Source organism: Centruroides vittatus, unplaced genomic scaffold (assembly GCF_030686945.1).
Source record: "Centruroides vittatus isolate TY-2023 unplaced genomic scaffold, ASM3068694v2 contig_476, whole genome shotgun sequence".
In the NCBI taxonomy this organism is placed as follows: domain Eukaryota; kingdom Metazoa; phylum Arthropoda; class Arachnida; order Scorpiones; family Buthidae; genus Centruroides; species Centruroides vittatus.
Window position 1 is genome coordinate 898,532 of NW_027122268.1, and position 24,736 is coordinate 923,267.

General features: G+C 32.6%; 1 protein-coding gene across 2 annotated transcripts in view; it reads right to left on the bottom strand.

The window, feature by feature from the left end:
• The window catches only part of LOC136977827 (uncharacterized), a 115,953-nt gene extending 92,840 nt beyond the window's left edge, over positions 1–23,113 (bottom strand). The window contains exons 1-10 of one of the 2 annotated variants that reach the window (XM_067273408.1): positions 22,990–23,113; positions 22,472–22,538; positions 16,755–16,876; positions 16,542–16,672; positions 16,330–16,456; positions 15,266–15,394; positions 10,836–10,931; positions 10,464–10,600; positions 10,159–10,363; positions 8,045–8,156 (exon numbers count right to left, since the gene is read on the bottom strand). In XM_067273408.1, coding sequence (XP_067129509.1) covers positions 8,045–8,156; positions 10,159–10,363; positions 10,464–10,600; positions 10,836–10,931; positions 15,266–15,394; positions 16,330–16,456; positions 16,542–16,672; positions 16,755–16,868 — 1,051 coding nt within the window. In that variant the 5' untranslated portion in view covers positions 16,869–16,876; positions 22,472–22,538; positions 22,990–23,113. Of the gene's footprint in view, positions 1–8,044; positions 8,157–10,158; positions 10,364–10,463; positions 10,601–10,835; positions 10,932–15,265; positions 15,395–16,329; positions 16,457–16,541; positions 16,673–16,754; positions 16,877–17,393; positions 17,416–22,471; positions 22,539–22,989 lie in introns of those variants that run through there. The other variant, XM_067273407.1, reaches the window with a different exon arrangement.
• Between the last annotated feature and the right edge of the window lie 1,623 nt (positions 23,114–24,736).

Sequence of the window (24,736 nt, forward strand, 5' to 3'; positions counted from 1 at the left end):
ACGAACCGGCCCTTCAACAAATTTATAATAGAATCGCTAAGGACTTAAACTTGCGCTTAACATATAGGAGAAAACGGAATATTTTCCGAATATTATCTAATGCTAAAGATAGGTCTGATGACAAAAAAGCGCCAGGGGTGTACTGAATACCATTGCAAGACGAACATTTCAATCGACGGGTAACATACATCGGATCCACATATAGATCCCTTGAAGCTAGAATACGGGACCACAAATACGATGTGTCCAAGCAAGAGTATAATACTACACTAGCCCAGTATGCTACCAAATGCGGGATTTCGCCATGTTGGGATGAGGCTACTGTGTTACACAGGACCTTCGACCGACACGACTTATGCTCGTTGGAAGCGCTTGAGATCTATATAGAAAGCACAAAGGGTTGTTGCATTAACTCCGATTATATTCTGGTTCCACAAGCATGGAAATATTATTTACGGTGCCATAAGCACAATAATTAAATTTTCATCTTTCTGATATGTGAAAGAAAACAATGTCTACATCGTTTACAACGCACTATTTTTTTAATAAAAATATTAATAGTAATAGTAATAAGGATAAGGATTTTATGTGTAACTTTGTTTTAAATTATAATTTTACATTGTTAAATATTTAAATATTTAAAAATTGGAACATGGTATTCGACAGTTTCAAATGATAGAACAGTTTTTTTGTGTTGTACATTCCTGAAGAAGGCCTCTAAATGACGCCGAAAACGTTAGAGCATTAAAGTCTGTTGTTCTTTTCTGCTGGAAGGAGTGTTTAGGTGTGAATTTTGTTATACCACTGTCTTATTCTGACTACTTTGAAACTAAAATTTTTATGTACGGTGCAATTACCACTAGTTAACACTAGTCAAGTCGACTACTTTTTAAATTGTATATTCCATGTATCCAGTAACATCCAGTTTATTCTTTATATTATGTGTTACCTTTCAAATGTCTACTAGACACTATGGAATAGCCGTTGCCCTTTTAACCATCTTCATTATCACAGTATGACAAGCACTATACTTCAGCCATCTCAATACTGCATATCTTTATATTATTGTAAAATGCAACTAGCATTATTTTAATTAATAACAAAACTGGTTACCGACTACATCGACGTACTTATATTACTCTGTATTCTTATAATATTGTATTGTGTTCAAATTGAACCAATCTCTTGTCAGGAAAAGTACTACTGTTTTGTATATACTGTTAATTCTGTACACATTTGTATTCTATTGCATCTTGTTTTAATTGAATAAATGACGATGCAGATACCCGTGGGGTCCATTGGGACCTCATGGTTGCTATTTTTACACTTTCCTATCTTTCTTTGTTTCTTCTTCCGCCTAACTTCTCTTTTCTTATTCTCTTCTTTCTGCTTCCAATAGGGCTAAGTCCGATGCTAAGCACGGATAGTCCTCTTTTCCTTTAATCCAAAGTAGAGAATCAATTATCCGAAAACCAATTAACCAAAAGCGTTTCAGTCAGCAAATTCGAATTTCCACTAGTGCTGTGGTGCTGCAATATTTGGCTATGTCTTGGGCTACTCCGATATTATTTTAGTTGATATGCATTTTTAGCTGGCAGCACTGGCGCGATCACGAGAGTGTACTTAAGAACGCGCCAGTATTTGAACGAGACTTTTTTCCCATCATGAGTGGTAAGTTTTGCTTGTTTTTCTGAGGACTGTGTTGTGCTGAATCGGAACGTTTTGAGACTAGATTAACTTCCGAAATGTAATTTTTTTTGTTTTTATATTTTTCAATATTTTATTTTGTTTGTAAAAAATAAAAAAATAATTTTTTAAAAAATTTGTTGGTCTTAACATTGATGAAAATTTAACGCCAAGAGACACGCAACAGAGAGAAATTTCAACATGGAATAGATTAATTAAACAAAAGAAATTAACTTCTCCTGAATTTAAATTAACCCCATTCCTCCGAGATGTCTTTCTACACATACTCATTCTTTCGAGGTCCTTTGAAATTTTTAAGTGTAAAAGGGGAGTCACAGACCAAAAAGTTTGAAAAACACTGCTTTATATCATATTTGTGTTCTCACATCCTCTGTTCTAATGACCTTTTAGTGACACCGATGTAGACTAGATCCCTTCCAAACCTATCATCTCTTAATGGAACATTATACACTCCTCGGAGTTTCTTGCAGTTTGGAGGTCTTTCCCATTTCTTAGTATTGAAGAAAGACTATCACTATATTTTGTTTTTATAGATTAAATTAAAAGTTACTACATAAAAAGAATAAATTTTTAAAGCTCTCTTATGCAAATACAAAAAATTAAAATATAAGATTTTATGGAAAAAGTAGAAAAAAAAATCAAGATTTTGCTGATACTTCAGATTAAGATCAACAGGAAAACTCAGAAGATGCTGATATTTTGCAAAAGTAAATGTCCTCATTTAACAATGCTTAGCAGTGAAGAAAAATTAATATTAAATATGCACAACTTTTGATTGTAATTGTCAGTTAATTATTCAGTTAATAAACATATTTCTCTTAATTACAAAAAAGAACAGTATACTTTTGCTAACTTTTGAAACTTAATCCTAATGTTTTGTAATAATCCTTTGTTTTGTATAGCACAGATTTGCATAACAAGGCACTTTTTCAGAACCTAACTACTGTCTGATACAGGTGATATCGTTATTTCAAATTTTATTTGAAATAGCATCTCAGAACAAAAACCTAATAATTTCTATCAAACATTACTAAAGAAAAAAATTTGTTTTTGTAGTCTAGGAAAAATTTTTTAGAAAGTCTTTCTTACATTATTAATTCTTATATTAGAGAGAACATAATGAGAACATAAAAAAGAACATAATAAAAGTTACAGAAGCCTTCGAAAATGTAAGGATTTACATTTAAAGTACATTATAAATATAAATCTCAATTACTTAAAAGTAAAAATTACATTAAAATATTGCAATATTAAATTTTTTAAACTACTTTCAAATTTTTTGAAATGAGAAAAACAACAACAATATAAGTAAAAGAACAGAGAAATGTCAAATAATCATGTGGATAGAATGCGCATGATTATTTGACTTAAGGCCAATTGTAACTTTTTTGGTTATGCATGCATGCAACCTTCGGCAGACGGCATTAAAAAATAATGCTTTTCTAAACAAACATTCTCAAAAACAAACAAAAACAGATAGAATCCAACAATTTTTAGCATTAGATTACTAGAAGAATTAATTCTTCTAGTAATGTACAGTTCAGAATTTTGAAAATCAAATTCACTAATTTTCTACAAATTTTTAAAATCAGAAAATTTGTAGAAAATGAATAAACTTGAGTTCTAAAATTCTGAACTGCTAATATGAAATAAATATATTAAGTATGAATTCTAACATAAAAAAAAACAGTTTTGTTCCATCTGCATCTGTTTTCAAGAATGTTTGGAAAAGTCAATTCAACTATTCAAATTGGGTATACATAAATAAGCGCTACACATAGAACCAATATCCAGCAAGAAAATACAGAACTACATGAAAACATTTGTTTTTCAAATGTAGTTTTGAATTTTCTTGCTGGATATTGGTTCTGTGTAGTACTTATATGTTTGGAAAAGGGATTTTCCTATAGAAAAAGCACTATATTTTTCTAACACCATCTGCAGGTGATTGCATGCATAACCAGAGACATTACAATCAGCCTTAATGATAATATCTAGCACCACTTCTAGAAAACATGTTTAGTAATGCTCTTGACAGCATCACTTAGCAGTGCTTTGTTTAACAACAACTCAAAGAATAAAAGTGAGAGAATAGGACAGAAAAGAAATAGTAAAACTGTTTTAGAAACTTTTGTGAATAGAACTTTTTCTATAGAATTTGCATGAAAATAATTTTTCTTGCAATTCACAACACTAAACTTTATCAGCCAAATGATAATACCACACAACTATCATTTCAGTTGCTTTTCTTGCTGCAACAAAGATAGCTGCCTCTATAATGGAAAAATTGAATTCTTATATGATGCAATACAGTAAAGTTATAAGAACGTTACATGAATTGATATTTTGTTTATACAAATTTTTCTTATAAAATACTCAATAGTAAAATAAAATCAGATTTGTCAAAATTTGTATATTTAAAACATTTTATTATCTATTTTATGTTGCAGTAAGAAACTGTATATACTAAATTTAATTTATTAATTTTACCTCCCAAACAAGGCATTGCATTGCAAGAATGAATTCATTTTAAAATATTTCCAATTAAATATTTCATAAAACATTCCAACAGCTGCATTGAGATCTGCCATTATTTTGGAACTGTAGCACTGCTCCATGTAAAAGACCTTCAGTAGCAATTGCAGCACTTTCACAGCAAAAGCAGCAATGCTGCAGAGAGCGCTGAATTTAACAAGTTTGTAGTGCTCCACACTGTATATATCAGGTCAGTCCATAAGTCCGTGCGCATATTTATGACCTTGAGAAAAATTTTGTTTTGCTGTTAAAAATGTCAGTCTAATGTGATAATTTTTACACCGAAGTGTTAAATTGGATCTCATTCATATAATACTGTTCAGAATTGTGAACATTTCAGTTGTTTATTTTCGTTAAAATGAAAGTAACAGACGAATACAAAAGACATGTTTTATACTTTTTACTTTTAAGTGGTGAGAATGCTACAAATGCAGCCAAAAAAATAAATACTGTACATAATCAAATCGTAATTAGTGCAAGGACTGCGCAGAAGTAGTTTGAAAGATTTAGAAACAATGATTTTAGTGTGGAGGATAAGGCTCGTACTGGAAGATCCATTGACTTTGACGACGATGCTCTCTCTGCACTAGTCGAAGCGGAACCATCGTTAACAGTTGACGAAATTGCGGAACGTTTAAATTCATCCCACGGAACTGTTCATAGACACCTACGACAAATCGGAAAAGTTTCAAAGCTAGGAAAATGGACACCGCACGAACTGTCAATAGCTAACCGACAACAACGTGTAAACATTTGCACGTCTCTTTTATCCCGTATTGCTTTAGAACCTTTTCTTGGTAGGCTGGTTACCGGAGACGAAAAATGGATCCTCTATAATAATGTGACGAGAAAAAAACAATGGATGGATGGCGACAAGCAGCCAAAACAGACTGCAAAAGGTGGGTCGCATCCAAAAAAATTCTTTTGTCTGTTTGGTGGGATATGTCAGGTGTAATTCACTTTGAGCTGTTAGAACCTAATCAAGCAATTACAGCTCAAATGTATTGTGAGCAATTAGAGCGTTTAAATGAAAAATTGAAAAAAAATCGACCGTCGTTACGAAAAATACGCACGAACTTATGGACTGACCTGATATATATATATATATTTTTTTTTTTTTTTTTTTTTCATGTTTTCCCCTCTGTCCCTTCATTTATTGTGCTATTACCTTTTCTTTTCGACAGTCTATACAAAGTTGGCCTCTGGTTTGGCCAATGGAAGTCATGGGGGAGGGAGGATAATCTCTCAGGGAAGTGCTGGGAGGGTCGTATGTGTAGTGCTTGATCACTAAATGTATATATTTTTTTTCTTTGTTTGTGTCAATTACTTATTTTATTGTATTGTAGTTAGAGAAATGGAAATAAATTCTGTTCCGTTTATGTCGTCGCGTACCAACCCTTGACAGGTGAGGTTTGTAAGCGGTCATTGGCGGATTGACGGGTCACGTGATACAGAAGTTCTCGGATGGTGGGAATATATAAAACATGCGTGTGGTGACAAAGGGTACTTTTTTTCTTTCTTGGAGATTAGCCCGGATCGAGCGAGAAGTTTGCTAACGGATTGGAAGGAAGGAATTGGAGCGGTGGAGCTAGGAAGAACAATCTGGATCCATCGGCGCGAGGAAACGGTATGTGCCTTTTGCGACAATAGTATTTCGTGGAGGAAGGAACATTCATTCAGTCATCACATTTATTTCGCTGGAAAGGACTTCTTCCCAACACGTGGATGTCCCATTTCCCAATCAACTGAGTATAATGTGTAATTCGAACGTGTATAATTATCGTCTGTAAATTAATTTGTATCTTGTTAGGTTAAGTCTGTGTTCCTTTTGTTTTTCCTCTCTTATGTTATTTAAATAATAAAATTTGTTATTGTGTAAAGTCCTCGTTTTTTTTTCTTACCGATCTTTATGTCTGGATTGTTTCGTTCATCCCAGACTCTACATATGTGAGCTCTTTTTCTTTGTGCTTGTGCCCTGCTTGTTCCCACCTGAATTTGAGAGAGAGGGAGGATGCCCATGGAGGTGTGGATGGCCATGCATCAAGTGAAAGAAAGGCCTAGTGGAAGTGATCAAAAACTACGAGAGGGTCATCATGAAGGAATCCGTCCACATTGGATTGTGTATATTTAAATGTTAGGCAAGGATGTACTCTAAGCATAGATACTAGAGGAAAGTTTCATCTGAGAACATTAATTTTTCTTTTGTCACATTCAAGTGAGTGAAAATTGTTAACCCTAACATGTAACACATGTCTCAAACCACAACTCTTCCCTCTTTTTTTTTTTCTTTATATCTTCTTCTTGCTCTGTTTTACATGCTTCTTCATCCCTTCTTTATGCATACAGGTCATGAAATTAGCATTTAAGTACAATTGGTAACCATTATATTGTTGGTGTCACAAGATTTGTCAGGGTAGAGGTAGATTGTGAGTACAGTAGAGCATTGATTATCTGATTACCAATCAATCAAAACATCGGTTAACAAAAGGCGTTCCAATCAACAAATTCAAATTTCCTCTGGTGCTGTAGTGCTGCAATATTTGGCTATGTCTTGGGCTACTCCAATATTATTTTCGTTGGTGTTCGTGTTTTAGCTAACAGCACTGGCGGGACCACGAGAGGGTACTTAGGGACATGCCAGTATTTGAACGAGGCTTTTTTCCCCATCGTGATTTGCTTGTTTTGTGTGGTGTTTTTCTGAGGACTGTGTGTGGAAGCGTGTGTTGTGCTGAATCAGAAGGTGTTTGATACTAGACTAACTTCCGAAATATAAGTTTTTTGCTTTTATATTTTTCAATATATATATATTTCGTTCGTAAAAAATAAAGAAATATTTAAAATTTATTTTGTACACTAGTACTTTCTATATATTAACAAAACTATTATACTGGAAAATTATGGATGCAGATATTTAGTCTTACAGATCAAAAATAATGTTCTTTATTTAGTTCACCTGTGTTTCGAACAAGTCCGAAACACATGTTTAAAGTGTATGTGTTCAGGTGAACTAAATAAAGAACATTATTTTTGATCTGTAAGACTAAATATCTGCATCCATAATTTTCCAGTATAATAGTTTTGTTAATATATAGAAAGTACTAGTATACAAAATAAATTTTAAATAGAGTTAGAAAGGACAAAAAGGCATAATAATTAAAATAAAGAAATAATTTTTAATGATACAATGGCCATGATTATTACTTTTAAAAAATTTACATTACACTTAACATCGACAAAAATTCAACGTGAGGCGACATGTAACAGAGAAAAATTTCAACATAGGCTAGGTTAATATATTTTTTCATACATGATCAGTTTATCCAAACAACTCCAGTCCCAAATTGTTTCGGATAATCGATGCTATACTGTAGCTGATTTGCTACGAGGTTCTCAATTGTTATATGCTGAGTAACCCTTGAAAGGAGAGAAGGAGAAAAAAGGTGAATCATGTCTTAAGATTGTGTAACGGTTGTGTATTGTGAATTATCAAAGATAAAGATTAAAAACCCAGTTTGTTGTTAGGTCGACTCGTTCTTTGTTTGTTTGTTCCACAGATTTACACACTGTGGTAACATCACATGCTGCTTGTCTTCACTTTGAACATGTGGACCAAAAGCTATTTTTACAATTACATAATACTTATTTTAAAAAAACTTGAGCACTTTTAAGAATTTATAATGGCTGCTATCCGGAACCTATATAATTTTGTAAAGACTTTATAATAAATTTGTTGTATTGTTAATATGGTTTCAGTATTATAAATGACCCACATCATATAAAAAGTTGTTTTGAATTAAAATACCTGGTCCATCCCAAGGTTCCATAGAACAACTGCTCCATCTGTAGAACTTTTTCTTTGTTTCATTCATCAATGAGTCATTTTGCCAAGCCTCTGGAATCATTGTCATTACTGCCTATATAATAAGAATAAATAAATTTATTTAAGGTAAAAATTTAATGTTACCATAGTTATTATTTTTAAATGTTTTTTTAGAATATTAAATCACATTTTTATTTTTTCATTTTAGGTAAATATTAACAATTGAAAACAAGAAATATGAAAAAGCTAGCAAGGGTTCTTGCACAACTTTCCCATCACTCAAACAAGAAGAAATAATGATAATTTTCAATTAGACTATGATATAAAATTTAAATAATAATAAAAGCTTAATTTTTGAACTATTTTGTTGATATATGATAAGTATTCTTTTCTGAAAAATAGAGAAATTTAAGATTAAAAAATTATGTGATGCCATCTGTTATAGATTTTATTAAAAATGAGCAATTGTATACTTATTGTATTGTTGTAACAATCTCTTGTCATTTCTGTATATAAATTAAATTGTCGGTTACAAAGCCTTTGTTTTTAAGCTTCTAGAATGTTCCATCACTCATTATTGCCTGGAGAAGAAATAAACCCAATGGGAGAGCAGGAGAGGATATATATTGACTCATGGCTAAGAAAGCAACTCTCTTTTATTTTCAGTGCTATTACGGGAAGAACACAAAAACAACCAGCAACAATGGTACTCTTAGATTATATAAAGTATGAACGAGTCAACACGGAGAACTTTAGTGATTTCTTCGAGGGGACAAATTGATAACAAACGTGCTTGATAGACCAGATGCTTAGAAGGGGGAATCCATTTATCTCAGTAGTGACTAAACAAAGATAACCCTTTAATTTTCCTTGGAACATACAATACATTCAGGAAAACACACAGGAACGTACGGAGCCTGACAATCCAATCTACCGGATACCTTTAACACACAATCCTCTAGACAATAATATGCTATAGAATTCCTGTAATACGTAGACAAAAATGTACCAACAATGAGCTTAAAGTGTACCTCTTCTTTTACTTCTTATCGGACAGGAAACAGTTCAAAAACGAAATATTCCCGCTGACCTGGTTGCACAGTCTTTACTTTTCGGCTTCTCAATTATTTTTTACACACTTTCACACACCACACTCTTCCCTACTGATTCTTCCTTCTCTCTCCACTTCTGTTCTAACTTCTCCCCGAGACACACCCTCCAATAAATCTTCCACCCTAGGTTACACTCCCAGATTTACACAACTCCTCTCCACTAAGTCAGACCCACCACATGGCAAAGGGGGGCAGGAAAAGATGTAAGAGACAGTACTATGCAAGGGAAGAATGACAAAACAAAAGTTAACAGACTTTGCTCCAATCAAAGAGGCAACCAGAAGACAGCAATTATGTGACACGAAAATTTGAGGAACTTCTCTTATTATAGTGTCACCTCTTCCCTGTATTTTTCAATTGACTACTGGTGGTAGAATTGTCATGTAAGAAAATTCACAGATTAAGCTAATACATAATTGTTGCAAAAAGACAAAATGACTAACAGAAACCTAAAGCATTGTAAATATTGAATATCCTCTGAATATTGCATGTATCAGATTTGATGTTACTCAACTTCAAGTTGCAAAATTAAAAATTTACAACGTAAAATGAAATTACTCATTTTCATTTCCAGTTTCCAATTAAATCAATACCTATATTGCTTGTTTCATCTGTTTAAATTGTTAGTTAGGGATACTATGTTAATGTCTATTATACATAAAGTAAAAAAGAATCCTTTACTAACCACTCAATAGATGCCCTCACATGAATAAATAATGATATCAATGACAGAATTACAATTGTTTTTTTTCTTAATAATACAAAAAATTACTAAATTATAGTCTACTTTAAGATAATTCATTTAATGACCTCCATTCTTAAATTATTGATTATATGTTTACTTGAAATTTATCATAATTTCTGTTATAATTTAAATTATTTTACAACTAGTATGAAAAATCGATGCTAATACATTAAAATCTTAGCAGAAGTATAATTAAGATGTAAACATAAATAGCGTATATAACATAGGAAGAATAATACCTCCGGCATTGATCTTTGGCCTACAATTGTTAGAAATTCTAAAACATTATCTAAAGCACCAGAATCTGATGTTCCAGGCTCAACAACAGGATAAAGCTTTGACAAAACGTCTTCAAACTCGGTAGACTTCATTATACCTTCTCGTGCTTGCATCAAATTTACGTTACCTCTTAACGTATTAATTTCACCATTGTGTGCAAGGCATCTATTTAAAATAGTAAACAATTATTTAAATTAAATTTTAAATTGTATTCTAAAATATCTTAAAATTTATAATAAGAATTCTTAGATTAATTATTTTCTACCTTAATGGATGTGCTCTTTCCCAACTTGGAAAAGTATTTGTAGAAAACCGAGCATGCACTAATGCAAGATAAGTTTCATATTCTGGATCTCTAAGATCATTAAAATATGTCCATAATTGTGTGGAAGTCAATAATCCCTATGAAATAAAATGCAAAAACCTTCATTTTTATTTATATCATAACATATTCTATGTAATGATATATAATTTATTTGCAAAAATAATTTATTGCAACAACTTCCTAAAGTATGAGCAATTTTTAACATTAATAATTTATTAAAGTAATTATTAAACGTGTTAAAAATTTTAGAATAATGAAAATAAACTAAATATATAATTTAAAATAGATAGTAATTATGCAATTTTATAATACCTTATATACAATGATTTCTGTTGATAAACTGCATATATAAAAACGATTACCATGTAATGGAATTTTATGAGTTGCAATTTTTCTCAAAATATACACCTGAAAAAATATACAGTATAAAATATACATTTATTTATTACAAAGTTTAAAAATCAATAAAATTTATTTCATCTATAAAAAGTTAAAAGTTGTAAAATTATTAGATATATTTGTCTGTCTAATAATAAATCTAAATTAAAATCAAATATTTAATTCCAACTTGCTGCACTTTTAAACTAATTGCTCATTTCATTGCTTCATCAGATTTATATTATTTGTCAGAAAATGATGTAAATTCTGTTTGTTGGAGCAATAATATGAATATTTACACAATTATAATTATGGTACATTAACAAAATTTGAAGAAAAACTTAAGAATATTTGAACTATTTCAAAAATTTAAAACTCTAAGAAGACAGTAGCTGGATTTGAATGCTTGCTTTAATTTTACTCATTTCAAATCACTTTCAGAGATGGAAAGATTTCTGCTTAATTTACCGTATTAGTTTGGCTTCGGGGTGGAACTGAATTTAGATTCTACGTGGTAATAGTAAGATACTATAGCATTGGCCATATTATTGTATGTTATAATTAATATTTTTATAAATTTAGGTTAGGCTTAAAGTTTTCTTTGTTTCTCTCCCTTTCCTGTTGACCAAGAAAAAGACTTCTTTCTTAATTGCTTTACTATCTGGTGGCGAGTGATGCCTCCGACAAATAAGAAAAAACAACGTTGTAAGAAAAACAAAGTAATAAAAATAAAAAGAAGAAGGGATCTCGGCTCTCGACGAGGGAGGTCGAGGAGAATGGGCTCCGAGTCGGGACGAAGGAAGTTAGGAAGTGAAACTCGACGAGGGAGATCAAGGAGAAGAAGCCATCCGGTTCGTTAAAGGAGGCCAAGAACTTTCTACTGGACTGCCAATTTTGTTGGATGGATTCAACACCGACAATATTGAGAAAAGTGGATTATCGACGAAGTGAACGGGAGAGATCTACTAAAACTGAAAAGAAAGAACCAAGACAGGCCTCGTCGATAGGAGTAGATGATCAGAGACAACGGTAACCCCGCCCGGTATCACAGAGCATCCAGAGCAAAAACCCGGGTATTTCCACCTTCCTCTTATTCTGTCCTTATATTCTCTCTTTCTTCCTTCTTATAGTTTGTAAGTAGATTAAGTATAGATATAAACACTTGTAATAATAATTGAGTTGTTTTATGTATACCGGATCTTGTATTCTCACTACCTACATGTTGGGATCCAATGTACAAAAAACCTGATAATATAGTGAATTAAAGAATAGTTTGTAAGTTAACAAGAAAGTGTTTGTTAATTCTCGTTTTGTTTGCAAAAAACAAAACTAATAACATTTCATTTGCTGTCAGTTATCACAATACTTTACAGCATGATCAACTGACAAATGTTTTAATGAGATAAAAATGATTGATTTTAACTGTTGACAGAAAAATAACTTTATTAAGCATATTTATTTATTCAATAATAACTTAATATGCTAATGCATTAACAATCTTTTATTGAAAAAACTATCTTAATTAAATACAAAGAAAAGTTAAATTTCTATTTGTTTTTCTTCTTGTTAAAAACTTTAAAATACTGAAATAATTTAATTTTTATAAGTATTGTAACTAAATACAAAACAAAACAATTTTAAAAAAGCAGTTTTTTTTATATATAACAATGTTTTATTCAATAATCTTAATATCTAATTATATTTATAATTAAAGTAACCATAATTAAAATACTCCTATTCAAAGAAGTATAGAGAAATATTTACTTGTCCAAATGCAACCAAATCTGTTTGGTGACATTTCAGGACATTTGGAATACATTCCCAAAAAAATAAAATTAGTACCAAAACTTACAACTATGACACTTTTGGTGCTGCAGGCATTGATAAAAGTTTCCTTTGCATAAACACATTTGTTGCAGCCAAGTTTCAGGTATAAAAGGCCACAACTGTTAAATGTCATTCTTATCATTACAATGACCACAACCTTGCCGAAACTGTTTTATGAAAACAACTATATTTTGGGAATTTTGTCATCGTAAGAATTTATGAGACTCCAAAAGCTCATGGAAGAATGGTCACTTGATTTGAGGAAACTAGATATTGAACATTCAACCCAGTTAAGGGTGCAAATTTATCACTTTACAAGTTATTGAAGACGTTGCTACGACTGATGTTGAACAGCCAATAAATAATGTTGCAGGCAGGCTCCAATAGTGCAAATGCAGTGTCATGGTGGTTGCATTATCCTATAATACAGTATGAAATGTACTGTATCACGGATCAGTAAAATCTGATTCTTCCAATATTATCCTATAGCAGCATTGGATTTTTTGTTGGAATTGAAAATATGGCAATGACAGCCAAATTGTTATAAGAAGATTCTCTTAGCCTTGGCTAGAATTATAGCAGTAAGTTGATGCATTATTATCCATATAGAATCAGTCGCAGCCAGCAATTGCTTGCTACTGACAGCAATACCAAATTGATTATTGCATTGATTTTCCTTGCTGGACTGGAAGTAGATATGGAAGTGGCTGTGGCTACAAGAATCTGTGGCTACAAGACACTTTTCACTTCAGAGAAACAATTAATACTCCTAAATGTCATATTTGGGCCACAGAAAACCCTTATGTTTTCTAGCAGATTCCACTGTAATCAACTAAAATTACAGTCTAGTATGGATTTACAGCCACATTTATCCTTGGACCATTCTTCTTCAAAGAAGCTAGTCCCAATAGGTCTGTGACATGCTCTGTAACAGGGCAAAAATACTGAGACATGCTCAATGATTTTGTCATACTCCAACTACAACAGTAACAACGGCCGAGTCAACCACTTTCATGCAAGACGGAGCACTTTGACATAGAGGGTGCTATATACAGCAGTTTCAATGACACGTTACCAATAACCTGAGTAATTAGTTGTGCATTTTCTACCTCCTCACTGCCTCATTGTCCAGATCTTAATTTGTATGAATTTTTGTTGTGGTTCTTTGCCAGATTGGAAGTGGATATGTTGTGGTCATGGAAGAGTTTGTGGCTACAAGGCACTGTTTTACTTCAGTGAAACAACATCTTTAAATGTCATATTTGGGCCACAGAAAAGGGAGACAGTTAGAGTGGTTTATCAAGATCATGTTGTAAATTTGGTAGACTTGAGAGACAGCATCACACTGCATGTCAGAAGCATCAGAGAATCAATTATAGTTGACTATTGAACACACTGTTCATTGCCTGTTCAAAACCCTAATCAGGTTTTACACTTTCAGTACAAAGACCTCGTCGAACAGGATCCTTTACATTGCTAAGATCTTGGTATAGTACGAGTATCTTGTACAAATAAAATATTTGTTGATTGTAGTGTCAAAAGGGCCACAGTGATAAATTTTATATTTTTCACAGATGTGTCTTTTGCATATTCTGAAATGTCTCCACGCCAGGTTTGGTTGCATCTGAACTGCTAAATATCTCTATAGATAGCATTGAATTACTTAAATTAAGGTCACCTGGTATAATTAAATAATTTTAATAATTATTTATTCTTACAGGATTAAGCTAAAACAAGTATAAAGGATATAGAATTTACATTTGACAAGTTGTTTCTTAAAACAAAAAACTCGTTTGAAAATTTTTAAATGCGAATTCTGATTAAGAACCCGTATGCTCCAACAACTGAGTCTTGTTCTATTTTTAAAGTCCAAAGCACAATCTGATGCTGGGATTAGAAAAGCTCCTAAAACATTTGTTGTCAATCTTTCTTTTTTGACTTAAAAGTAAACAGCTATTTATTGATTATAATAAATATAAAGAGAATAGCAATCGTTCTTTTTATTTTGAAGTTTTCATTAAAATTTCCATTCCTTCATTATAATGAAAAAGTTTAACATTTGAAAATACAGATTTCTGTTTTATTTACATAATAATTATCAATTTTATTCATTGAAATTACAAAAATTCATATTAAGAAAATCAATTTTTATGCTACATTTTCAATGTTATAAATATTAAATATAGAATTATCAAACTAACTTTATTCTATTAGCATTTTTAACTAAAAATTACAAGTTAGTCAAAGTACAAAGTAGGTCTACATGATTTTTTGAAGAATTACGACAAATCATCACATTTATTTTATGTTTTAGGAATGTTTTAGGATACATATTTCCATTCTTAAAATATGTCAATGATATTTTATGTTATTAATACTATTAATGACATTGAATGAAAATATGAATGAAAAAATGAAATGAAAATAAATTATATTTTCTAAAATTAATGAAAAAATATATAAAAATATAATGTTCTACATATTGAATACAATTAATAATAAACTCTTCTTTTTTTTAAATTTTCTTTCATATTTACCTGTTTTTTAAATTCATTTTGTTTCATTTTTGGTCCAATTATAAACACTTGTTGCATGTAAGGTTCAGATGACTGAGCTACATTTCCCAATAAATTATCATTGGTCTCAATATTTCTCCAATGTATAACCTTGATTTGAAAGAAGTATCAAATTAATTAATTAAACTATTGTAGTTATTGATTTTGTAAAATATAATCATTATAATTATTAAAATAGTTACTAAATTTCCAGTGGCGTAGCGAACATAACTGGCGCCCGGGCATAACTGGCACCCAACACTTTATTGGCATCCCCCTCCCCCTCCAGAAACACATATAGTTTGTCTTGGAGACCATCTGAGCGCCCCTCTACGAGTGGCACCCAGTGCATGATACACCCCCTTGCACCCCCCTCACTACACCACTGTAAATTTCTTAATGTATATAATTTCTATTTGATGTAGAATTTGAAGAAAAACGTCATTACATACGAAATATCATACCTAACAAAAATTTTTAGTTCCTGGCAATCTTAAAAACACAAAATCATAAATAAGCATATACCGATTGCGTGGATTATTTAAAGAAATTTTTGATTAGACAAAAGCATTTATATTTCATCATATTCCAAATACATAAAATAATTTGTAATATATCAGAATTATAGTTTGATATACATAAATAATTTAAAGAGTATTTCATAAATTTAATTCTTAAGAAATACCGAATGGAGAAAAGTACTCCATTTTTCCCTAAAAGAAATCATTCCATTTTGATAATGATCCATAAAATAAATCGATATACTTGAATGAAAATATTTCAGAGAAAGGCTTTTTAAATCTGCAGAATATATTAAATAATCATAAGCAACAATTCAATTACATTCAGAATATAATTTTTTTTATTCTTGTCAATGGATAAATCTCTATCAATTTCTTAATTTCTAAGTTATTTTTGATAAGTTAATCTGTGAATAAACATTACATTCATAGATTAATGTTATATAAAACCAATTTATTAAATTTACATCAACAGCTTTGTAACTTCAATTATCTTACTGAAAATTAAAAGAATTCCTCATTTACCTTCAAATCATATTCTTCTGCTAAATTTTCAAATAATGTTTTGGAAGTTTCTGATGAATTTTCCTCCATAAAAATTATTCCTGTAGCATATTCTCCCAATGATGGCAAATTTACATCAGAATCATTTCTAAAAACAAAGAAAAGGTAATAAATAAAGAATAAGCGAATTAGTAATTTTTGTATGATATATTCCACTAATTCTAAATACTAACTTCAATCTTTTTGTGTAGAATGAATGAGGAATTGCTGTCATAATTCCGGCTCCATCCCCCGTATTGTTATCGCAGGCGCACGCTCCTCGATGCTCCATCCTTTCAGAAATAGTTTGGGCATCGCGTAATAGCTAAATTTAAATAAATTTTAAAAATTAATAAAATAATTGTTATATATTGATAATTGTGAATTATCATAGATTTAAAAATAACCTGATGAGAAGCTTTTCCATCTATATTAACAATGAATCCAACACCACATGCTTCCTTCTCAAATTGTGGATCATAAAGTCCTCTTGCAGGTGGTAATCCATAATTAAATACCATTCTAAATCCTACAGAATATTAAAAAGTTATTAGAATAATCTTTAAATATTTGTTATCTGACTTTATATTTTCTACAAATGAAGTTTTGATAGTCTATCAATGAATCAATTTTATAAGTACTATCCATAAGTTATACAACTTAACAATGATGAATGCACGATTCCACTGACATTCCAAATGCCATTGTCAAACTTCTAGGCTTACGGAAAAGTGGCACCGAACGTCCAACATACATTTTCGCGTTTAAAACTTTGGCCTCGACCTCGCTAATATAAAATTCTATTCTGTAAAGGATTATGTTCTAACAAGGAATGAGTGTAATATGTGCAGCATTTAAATCAATAATTTATGTCTAAACAAATTATCGAATTAAATGCCGTATATATGTAAAATAAGCATTTGCATACCCACGCATCTCTAGTATGAGGAATAGCTGGAGTGTCGTTAGAAAAATGTCGACTTTCACTGCAGTTATTACGGACAATGATTTTTCTGGTTATAATTTATTTCGTATCTCTGTCTTACTTTTTCTTATCATCCAGAATGTCTTTTTCACGGGAGACCCCGCAATGCCATGTGGCAAAACCATCGTCGGCCTATTTTACTATTTTATAAAGATTACAAATCTTCGTAAAATCTCACAAATGTCAAAGAACCATCTAGTTTCTTTTCTGGAGAAAGTTCATATCATATAATCTGTATATTCTTAAGTGATAAATCAGAGATTTCTTCTTTCTGGGCAGAGAAACTGTAGTGCTGCTCAATAATTTACTCTAACTGTAAAAGTAACTCATTTCCTTCCGACGACGAGTTGGCCATAATTGATTTGACTGCCAACATAAGGGCACTAACATTGCCAGACTTGAAGATGCAATTTATCATATCTGCCATTTAAAAATTATCATATTTGAGCTAAAATTCTTATACCTACACCAACGTAAAATAAAAATATCAATCTTAGTTCGTTCCCAACCGAACGAATCCGAAAAGGTTGTTCCGGTTCATTTCGGTCGTCCATAATAAAATGCACACAATATTGTCAGCATATACTATATACTGGTGTTAGACTCATTAAATGAAGTGTTTATGTGAAAATATCAAATTCTGTAAAAACATTGACAAAAGGGAAAAACAGCCTGTCCACTGACAGAACATACAAAATGCTGATGGTTGGCAAGTATGCATTTGACTAGCAGCTCATTGTTGTCTTTTGACTTTAAGATTCAATTGAGGAGTGTCACGTAAGTGTGCCACAAAAACATATCCAAGAGAAAGTGTATAGCCTGGCCACCAGCTGTGACAGTTCATGCCAAGATCATAGCAAGTGGTGTTGTCAACTCCACACTAATGCTGGAATTTATTCCCTACAGATCACACTTCAGATACCCATTTGAAAGAATATGCAAATCACTAGAAGAAATATTAAAAAAAATTTAATTCCACAAAATATTTAAATAATTTAGGTACCAAGTTAAATTTGAAATCATTTTAGCTGGATTAAAAATTTAAAATGGTACTCTGTCGACAGTGCAGAAAGCGCGGAAAATGAAACATTGCCAGATTCGGTATAGTGAGAAACTTAAAGGAATTAAGTACCTGAAGAAATTCCAATTTAATTTTCGTTTTAGGTTTACTAATCGAAAAAAAAAAAAAAAAAAAAAATAGGGTGGGACCCCTATTGCCGACCTCTTCCAGTAGTCGACCATTTGAACGGAAATCCGTGCATAATTGGTCCATCTGAACAGTTTCAGACGAGCTATTTTTACAGGAAGCATCATAAGATGAATCCATTCTCAACGGCATGTAAAAGTAACAGGTTGCCTCACTCACGGGGATTAGAAAAATTACTGCCCAACACCTTTTCTGGTAGTCGACCACGTGAAGTATTGACAAGTCTTTGAAAGATAAAGGTTCTGTGTTTCGGGGGCGTATTTTCTACAAAATGCCTATTATTGAGCTCGCTTACTTGTTTTCGTTGGTGGTAAGTTATCTTTTTTTAAAAAACTCTTTCCGCCCTGTGGGCACTAAGAGGGCCTCTTTAAGCAAGCCCATCGTGGGTTCGTCTAGGCCCACAATTGGACGGCCGGACGGTGAAGGACGGGGTCGACATATCCGGACAGACAATCCCCGTGCGAATTGGATCTCGGGCCCCCCAGAGCGGTAGGCTGCCATCTTGACAGCTCGGCCATTCGGCCTCGGTGGTGAACTATCAAAGCGCCTGCCGTAGTTAACAATTTAAGTCAATTCTGATTTAATATGTATTAATAAATAATATGATTGTCGACTATGGCTATACTGATTCCATAAATTGGCATGTTCGACCGCGGTGATCGAGTATTGGAGTTCGTGACTTTATTTGTGACACGTGTCCATGATTAAAAATGCACGTGCCAAGTCTCCCTTTTATGGTTGCAACATATGTGAGGCTCATGAAGATGGAAAACTCAGTTGTCGACCGCCATAAACATCGTGCCACTACGCTGGTTGACTAATGGCGCAGAATAACCAGTGATCAACCACTGACGCACCATGCCTGTTATTCCAGGGTATTTAATATTTAAACGTCGAGTCATCAAAATCATCCACAAAAACTGAAAATAACAAAATTAACAGTTGTATAACTCATACTTTTTTAAAAACTTTGCAAGTGCCAGAGCATAAAATTGTCACCAGTAAAAAGCAAACTCCAAAAACGCAAAGTAAATCAGTATATGGAGAAAACACTCTCTGATACTTTCTCTGCTATTAGAGGCCAAAAAGAGTCTACCAAGCCGCATCAAGTTCTGGAAATTCTGAAACAATCCAGTCCTATTCAAATCTATCTCTAGCAATTCCATGTACAGTACATCACATGGAAATGTGTCTCCTGTCATTTGTATTGGTCATGACTAATTGGTACAGAAAAGAAACGTGAACGAAAAGAATGCCCACCAAGTGCTATTGCATGCAATTCACAGAGTTCATTTAAAAAAAAAAAAAGGAAAGAGAAAAAGCAAGTAAAACAGAAGAAAACAAAAGGAGAAAAATGGAAAGGTTACCAGAGAAAAACGCCGAAAGATCTTCCAGGAAATGTAGTGGAAGAGGGGAAAAACGCAGAAAAGTTGTTGCGTCACTAAATACAAATGAAGTTGGGATCACTGAAAAGCAAAATTAAATACCATTTGAAATGTTCACCAATAGCGGGAACCCCTTACGATGTTGCCGCAACAACGCATCTCATACGTGATGTTTGTCTAGTAAATTAAATGTTCATGTATAAGATTTCCCACTTATCCAACTAAATTTATATAAATAAACACTGCAGTTGGCTTATGTGGTCGATAATTGTAACATCAGTGGTCGGACTTGGGAATTTCATTGTCAACTTCTGGGTGAACAGCCCGTGTAATTAATTAATTTTTTAAATAATTTAAACAAAGAACAAATAAAAATTGTTTTCTTTTCCATTACAAGTATAGAACAAACTTTATTTTCATAAAAAAATTTTGCTTTTTGCGTTATTACACATCGTAATATAAAATATCAAAGTCCAAAACAGCTTTAAACGATTGACTACTGGTGCCATTACCCTGCCCTATTCGAATGATTGGGATAACGTTAGCTGCTTCGACTGGCAATTATTGGATATCGGGAAATTTGAAATCAAACTAATTCGGTAGTTTTCAAATATTTAAAAGAATGGACAAAAAACACATTAGGCTAAGTCCAGCTTAAGAAAAGGAGTTGGGCCTAAATTTTATTTTATTTTTTCCATTTACAACTAGCACAAGTTTTTAATTGTAACTCTTATTTACAGATAAGTAAATAAAGGCATATGTAAAATTTATGCCGAGAAGGTATACCTATACCTCTTTTTGCGCGGTGGATACGTTCAAAAGAATTCCATGTAGAAAAAAAAAATTGCGTAAAAAGTACAATACATTCGTCACGTACGAAAATGCTCGATTGGATCACAACTTCGATGAAATGAAAAAATAAGCAATTTACAAAAGAAAAACGAGACTTTCAATTCTTATTGTAGTACGTAAATACAGTAAACACAAGGTAGTGTAGGAAACACAAAATCGACATACGGCATTCTCTGATGTACGGTACAGAACATACAGTACATATAATACTAGCTGTTACCCGCGGCTTTGCCCGCCAGGATTTTGCAATTTGATAGAAATAGCCCCCTCTCGGTACTTCACTAAGGTTCTCAATCATCAGTTGTTGCTAATTTGGTAAAATTGCTGATTTTTGTTTGTTTATGGAGGTTTATGCGAGTTAGTAGCAGCGGGACAAATATTTCTGTTAACTTTCGAAGTTTACTGCAATGGCGAGCTGTATGAGAAATTCGGTGTAGAAGGAAATCCCGTGAAGCGACTGCGTTTTAGTTATATGCAAGACCTGTCTCGTGGACATTTTGATGTTTATTTGCCTTACGAAGATGAGTTGTCAACATCCATTTTTGTATTCCAATATATACATATAAAATTACTGAAACACATGGGGTATGTGCGTTACACATACCCCTTATTACTGCAGTGGCGTAGCGAACATAACTGGCGCCCGGGGCATAACTGGAGCCCAACACTTTCTAGAGGGGAGGGACGCCAATAAACACATATAGTTTGTCTCGGAGACCATTTGGGCGCCCGGTGCACGATACACCCCCTTGCATCCTCTCGGTATGCCACTGTATTACTGAGAATCTTCTAATGTAATCAAACGTTTACAATTTGATCAATTTATCGAAAAGTTAAATTTAAAAATTTTTAAATAAACTGTTTTTCCCTGTGTAAGAAAAAAATGGATGGCGTAAAAAGAGGATAGGTGTACTGTACTCATTGCAATGAACTGAAGCTCACTTAGTCTTCATTACAATAAAGGCCGAGTGAGCCCCAGAGCAGCAATTAATACATTTTGTTTACTCCAGAAAATTGAATTCCGGCTATCTAGATCAGAAGTCTTTTTTAAAATTCTTTTCGCCCTGTAGGCACTAAGAGAGCCTCTTTTAGTAAGCCCATTATGGGTTCGGCCAGGCCCACAATGGGGCGGCCGGGTGATGAGGGACGGGGCTCGACATATCCAGACGGATCACCCTCCGAAAAGTTCCCGGGGATATCTAAAACTAGTTAGTGAAGTGGGCGAGTGGTCCTGATGTTTCCAGACTGAAAATCACGTTCCAATCCGCCGCTGTATACATTATAATTTTGCAATATATATTTACACATTGTATAATTAAACATTAAAGATTGAAGAACCAACAGTAAATAAACAGAGACGAATAAACTGATAAAATAATTTAAATACTATAATTCATTATTATGCCAATTCATTTTAATTTTTATCGAAGATTCTATAAATTTTATTCCTCGTTTAACTTATAAAATAATTAAGATTATTTAAAATCCTGTATATAATACAAATTTTGTCAAAACAGTATTAAATGTTGCGGGAATGTCGTAGTATCAATAATTACGTTAAATAAATACGAGAAATCTTTATATTAGCCTTGGTAAAAATATAAATTTTAAGCTTTTAATTCGATTATTTCTTAATAGTAATAATCGAGAAATCTTATATACACTACGTACAAAAGTAAATTTTAAATAACACACCCTTTAATAAGTTTTAACTTCCTTCAAAATAATTAGAAACCGCTCGAAGGGGTTATCAGCGGTCGACCTAGATTTATCAAAATTTAACGTTCGGTCAATGTACAATATGATTGATAGTTTCAAAAATAAAGAATAAAAAATGCCATATTAAGAATATTTTACTAAAATTTGTATAAAAAATTATATTAAATTCTATTTTTGTACAGTTTATGTAATATAGAATATTCAAATTATAAGGCATAATATAAAAAACAAGAGCAGTTTTTTAAACCAATTTAATTGCAAACAATTAACCACCTTTTTAAACATTACATTAAAAAATATAGAAATGATCCTTTATTATTTTGTATTTATTACAATTGTTCAAACCTCTGCAAATTAGATATACCCGGAAAGTATTGCGACAAAGAATTAAAATACAAGAATAATGTCTACGAGAGGAAGTTATTCCGCGCGGTATCTAATCAATTGTAAATACTAATTAATTAATAAACGAAACAATAAGCAAGCAAACTTACTGGAAATCTGTGAACGGCGACAAACTGTCTACTCTGTTAAATGAACGCTATTTAAATAAGAAATACCCTAGGCTATAGAAACTAGTTGTGGAAATCTACACCTCTCGTAACAAAAATTCTTAAGTGCATAGATTTTATCTAAGAGCGATAACGTGGCTGTTATAAAAATTAGATAAACTTGCTTCTGGAATTATTTAATGTGTAAAATTTATATAAATAGATATTTAAAAAATTCGTAGTGAAAAATGGCGTGTATCCTGATTTAAGAACTAAATTTTATATAGAAATAAAGTTTTATCCATTTATACCTTCGTATGGCTTACACAGTTACTACAGAGTTTGCGTGTTTTTTCTTCTTCGGTACGCGTGTTTGCAATTTTGCTTCTAGTTATCGTCTGTTAATACTATGACACAATCTTCGATATCTCCGAGAAAAAACAAAGCGAGAGCTTTAATGGCATCCGAGGATCCTAAAATCGCGTCGGAATTTCGATTAACTATAAAAGAAATTCCTAAAGCGGGAACCTTCGGAGGTTAAATCGGACCGAGATCACGTGTCGAGGCCATAGATTCGCAGACTCAACGAGAGGAGAAACACTTGTGCTAAAACGTGAGACGATATGAACGACCGAGAGGAATGTCCACCGAGTGAGGGGGGGTTGTCAGGGTAGTCGTATATAAAAGTCGGGATGTACACAATCAAGAAAAGAGAGGAGAGACTTTATGGTCAAGGACACCTGTTAGAGCGTGCGAGCCGGGACAGTCTCGGAGGGGGGTTAGGCGGACACATAACATCTGGCCAATCGGTCAAGCCAGATGTCCAAGAAAGGGGGGCAAACGGTATAAATTACGAGCGTAGTTGTCAACGTTCGGGCGCCTACCCCGGCCGGACTTGGTTTCCGTCTTACTTAGAAACAGAAGAATGACCAATCGAGAAAAAGGGATAGGTACCCGAGACCAATCAAGAGGGGAAGATTTGAGGGAAAATCGTATAAAAATCCCCGAACCGAAAGTCGAAAAAAAGAGAAGACGGAGCTCCTCGCCCAACAGATGATTTAGATCGTACCTTGTAAGTTCGCTTTAATGTTAAAATAAACTGTTATTGTAAGACACTTGTCATCTTTGCCTCTGCCGCCACCACCTACATACGACAGTCCCTAGGCTTTTACTGACGCGCAATTAACTTATTGCCCGTAAATGTCGGCAACTTACTTTTGTTACATTTTTACAACATGGCGTTTGGGGTACGTCTTTATATTTACTGGACGTTACGTTTACGTTTCAAGGCCGAGTTTCAAACATGTAAAACCTTGGGAGGTCATTTTTTGATCAATCGCCATACTTTGTTAAATTCAACAGAGCCGGAATCCACGCAATTTTTACACCGGTGTGAAAATGATTGTCAAAACAGAAAATCGCATCAGCCCGTTTTCAGCGTTTCAAAGGGTAATTGTGAAACAGGTTTAACGCAGATTTCGCATAAACCTATAACGTAATATTGTAATGGGGTTTGATTGCAATCTTCCTAAAACACGACTTTATGAAATATTACCTTAAAATTGTCATTTTGATAAAATTCGAAACAAATTTTATATTTAAATATTCTTTAATTTTTTGACCGTTACAGTTTAAATTTTATAGCAACCTGAAAATTTGAGATTATAAAACTTGTATTCGAGTACAAATATACAGACTTACTTCGCAGACTTATTTTGTGTATTATTCCTCTGTATATTTACTTCGCAAA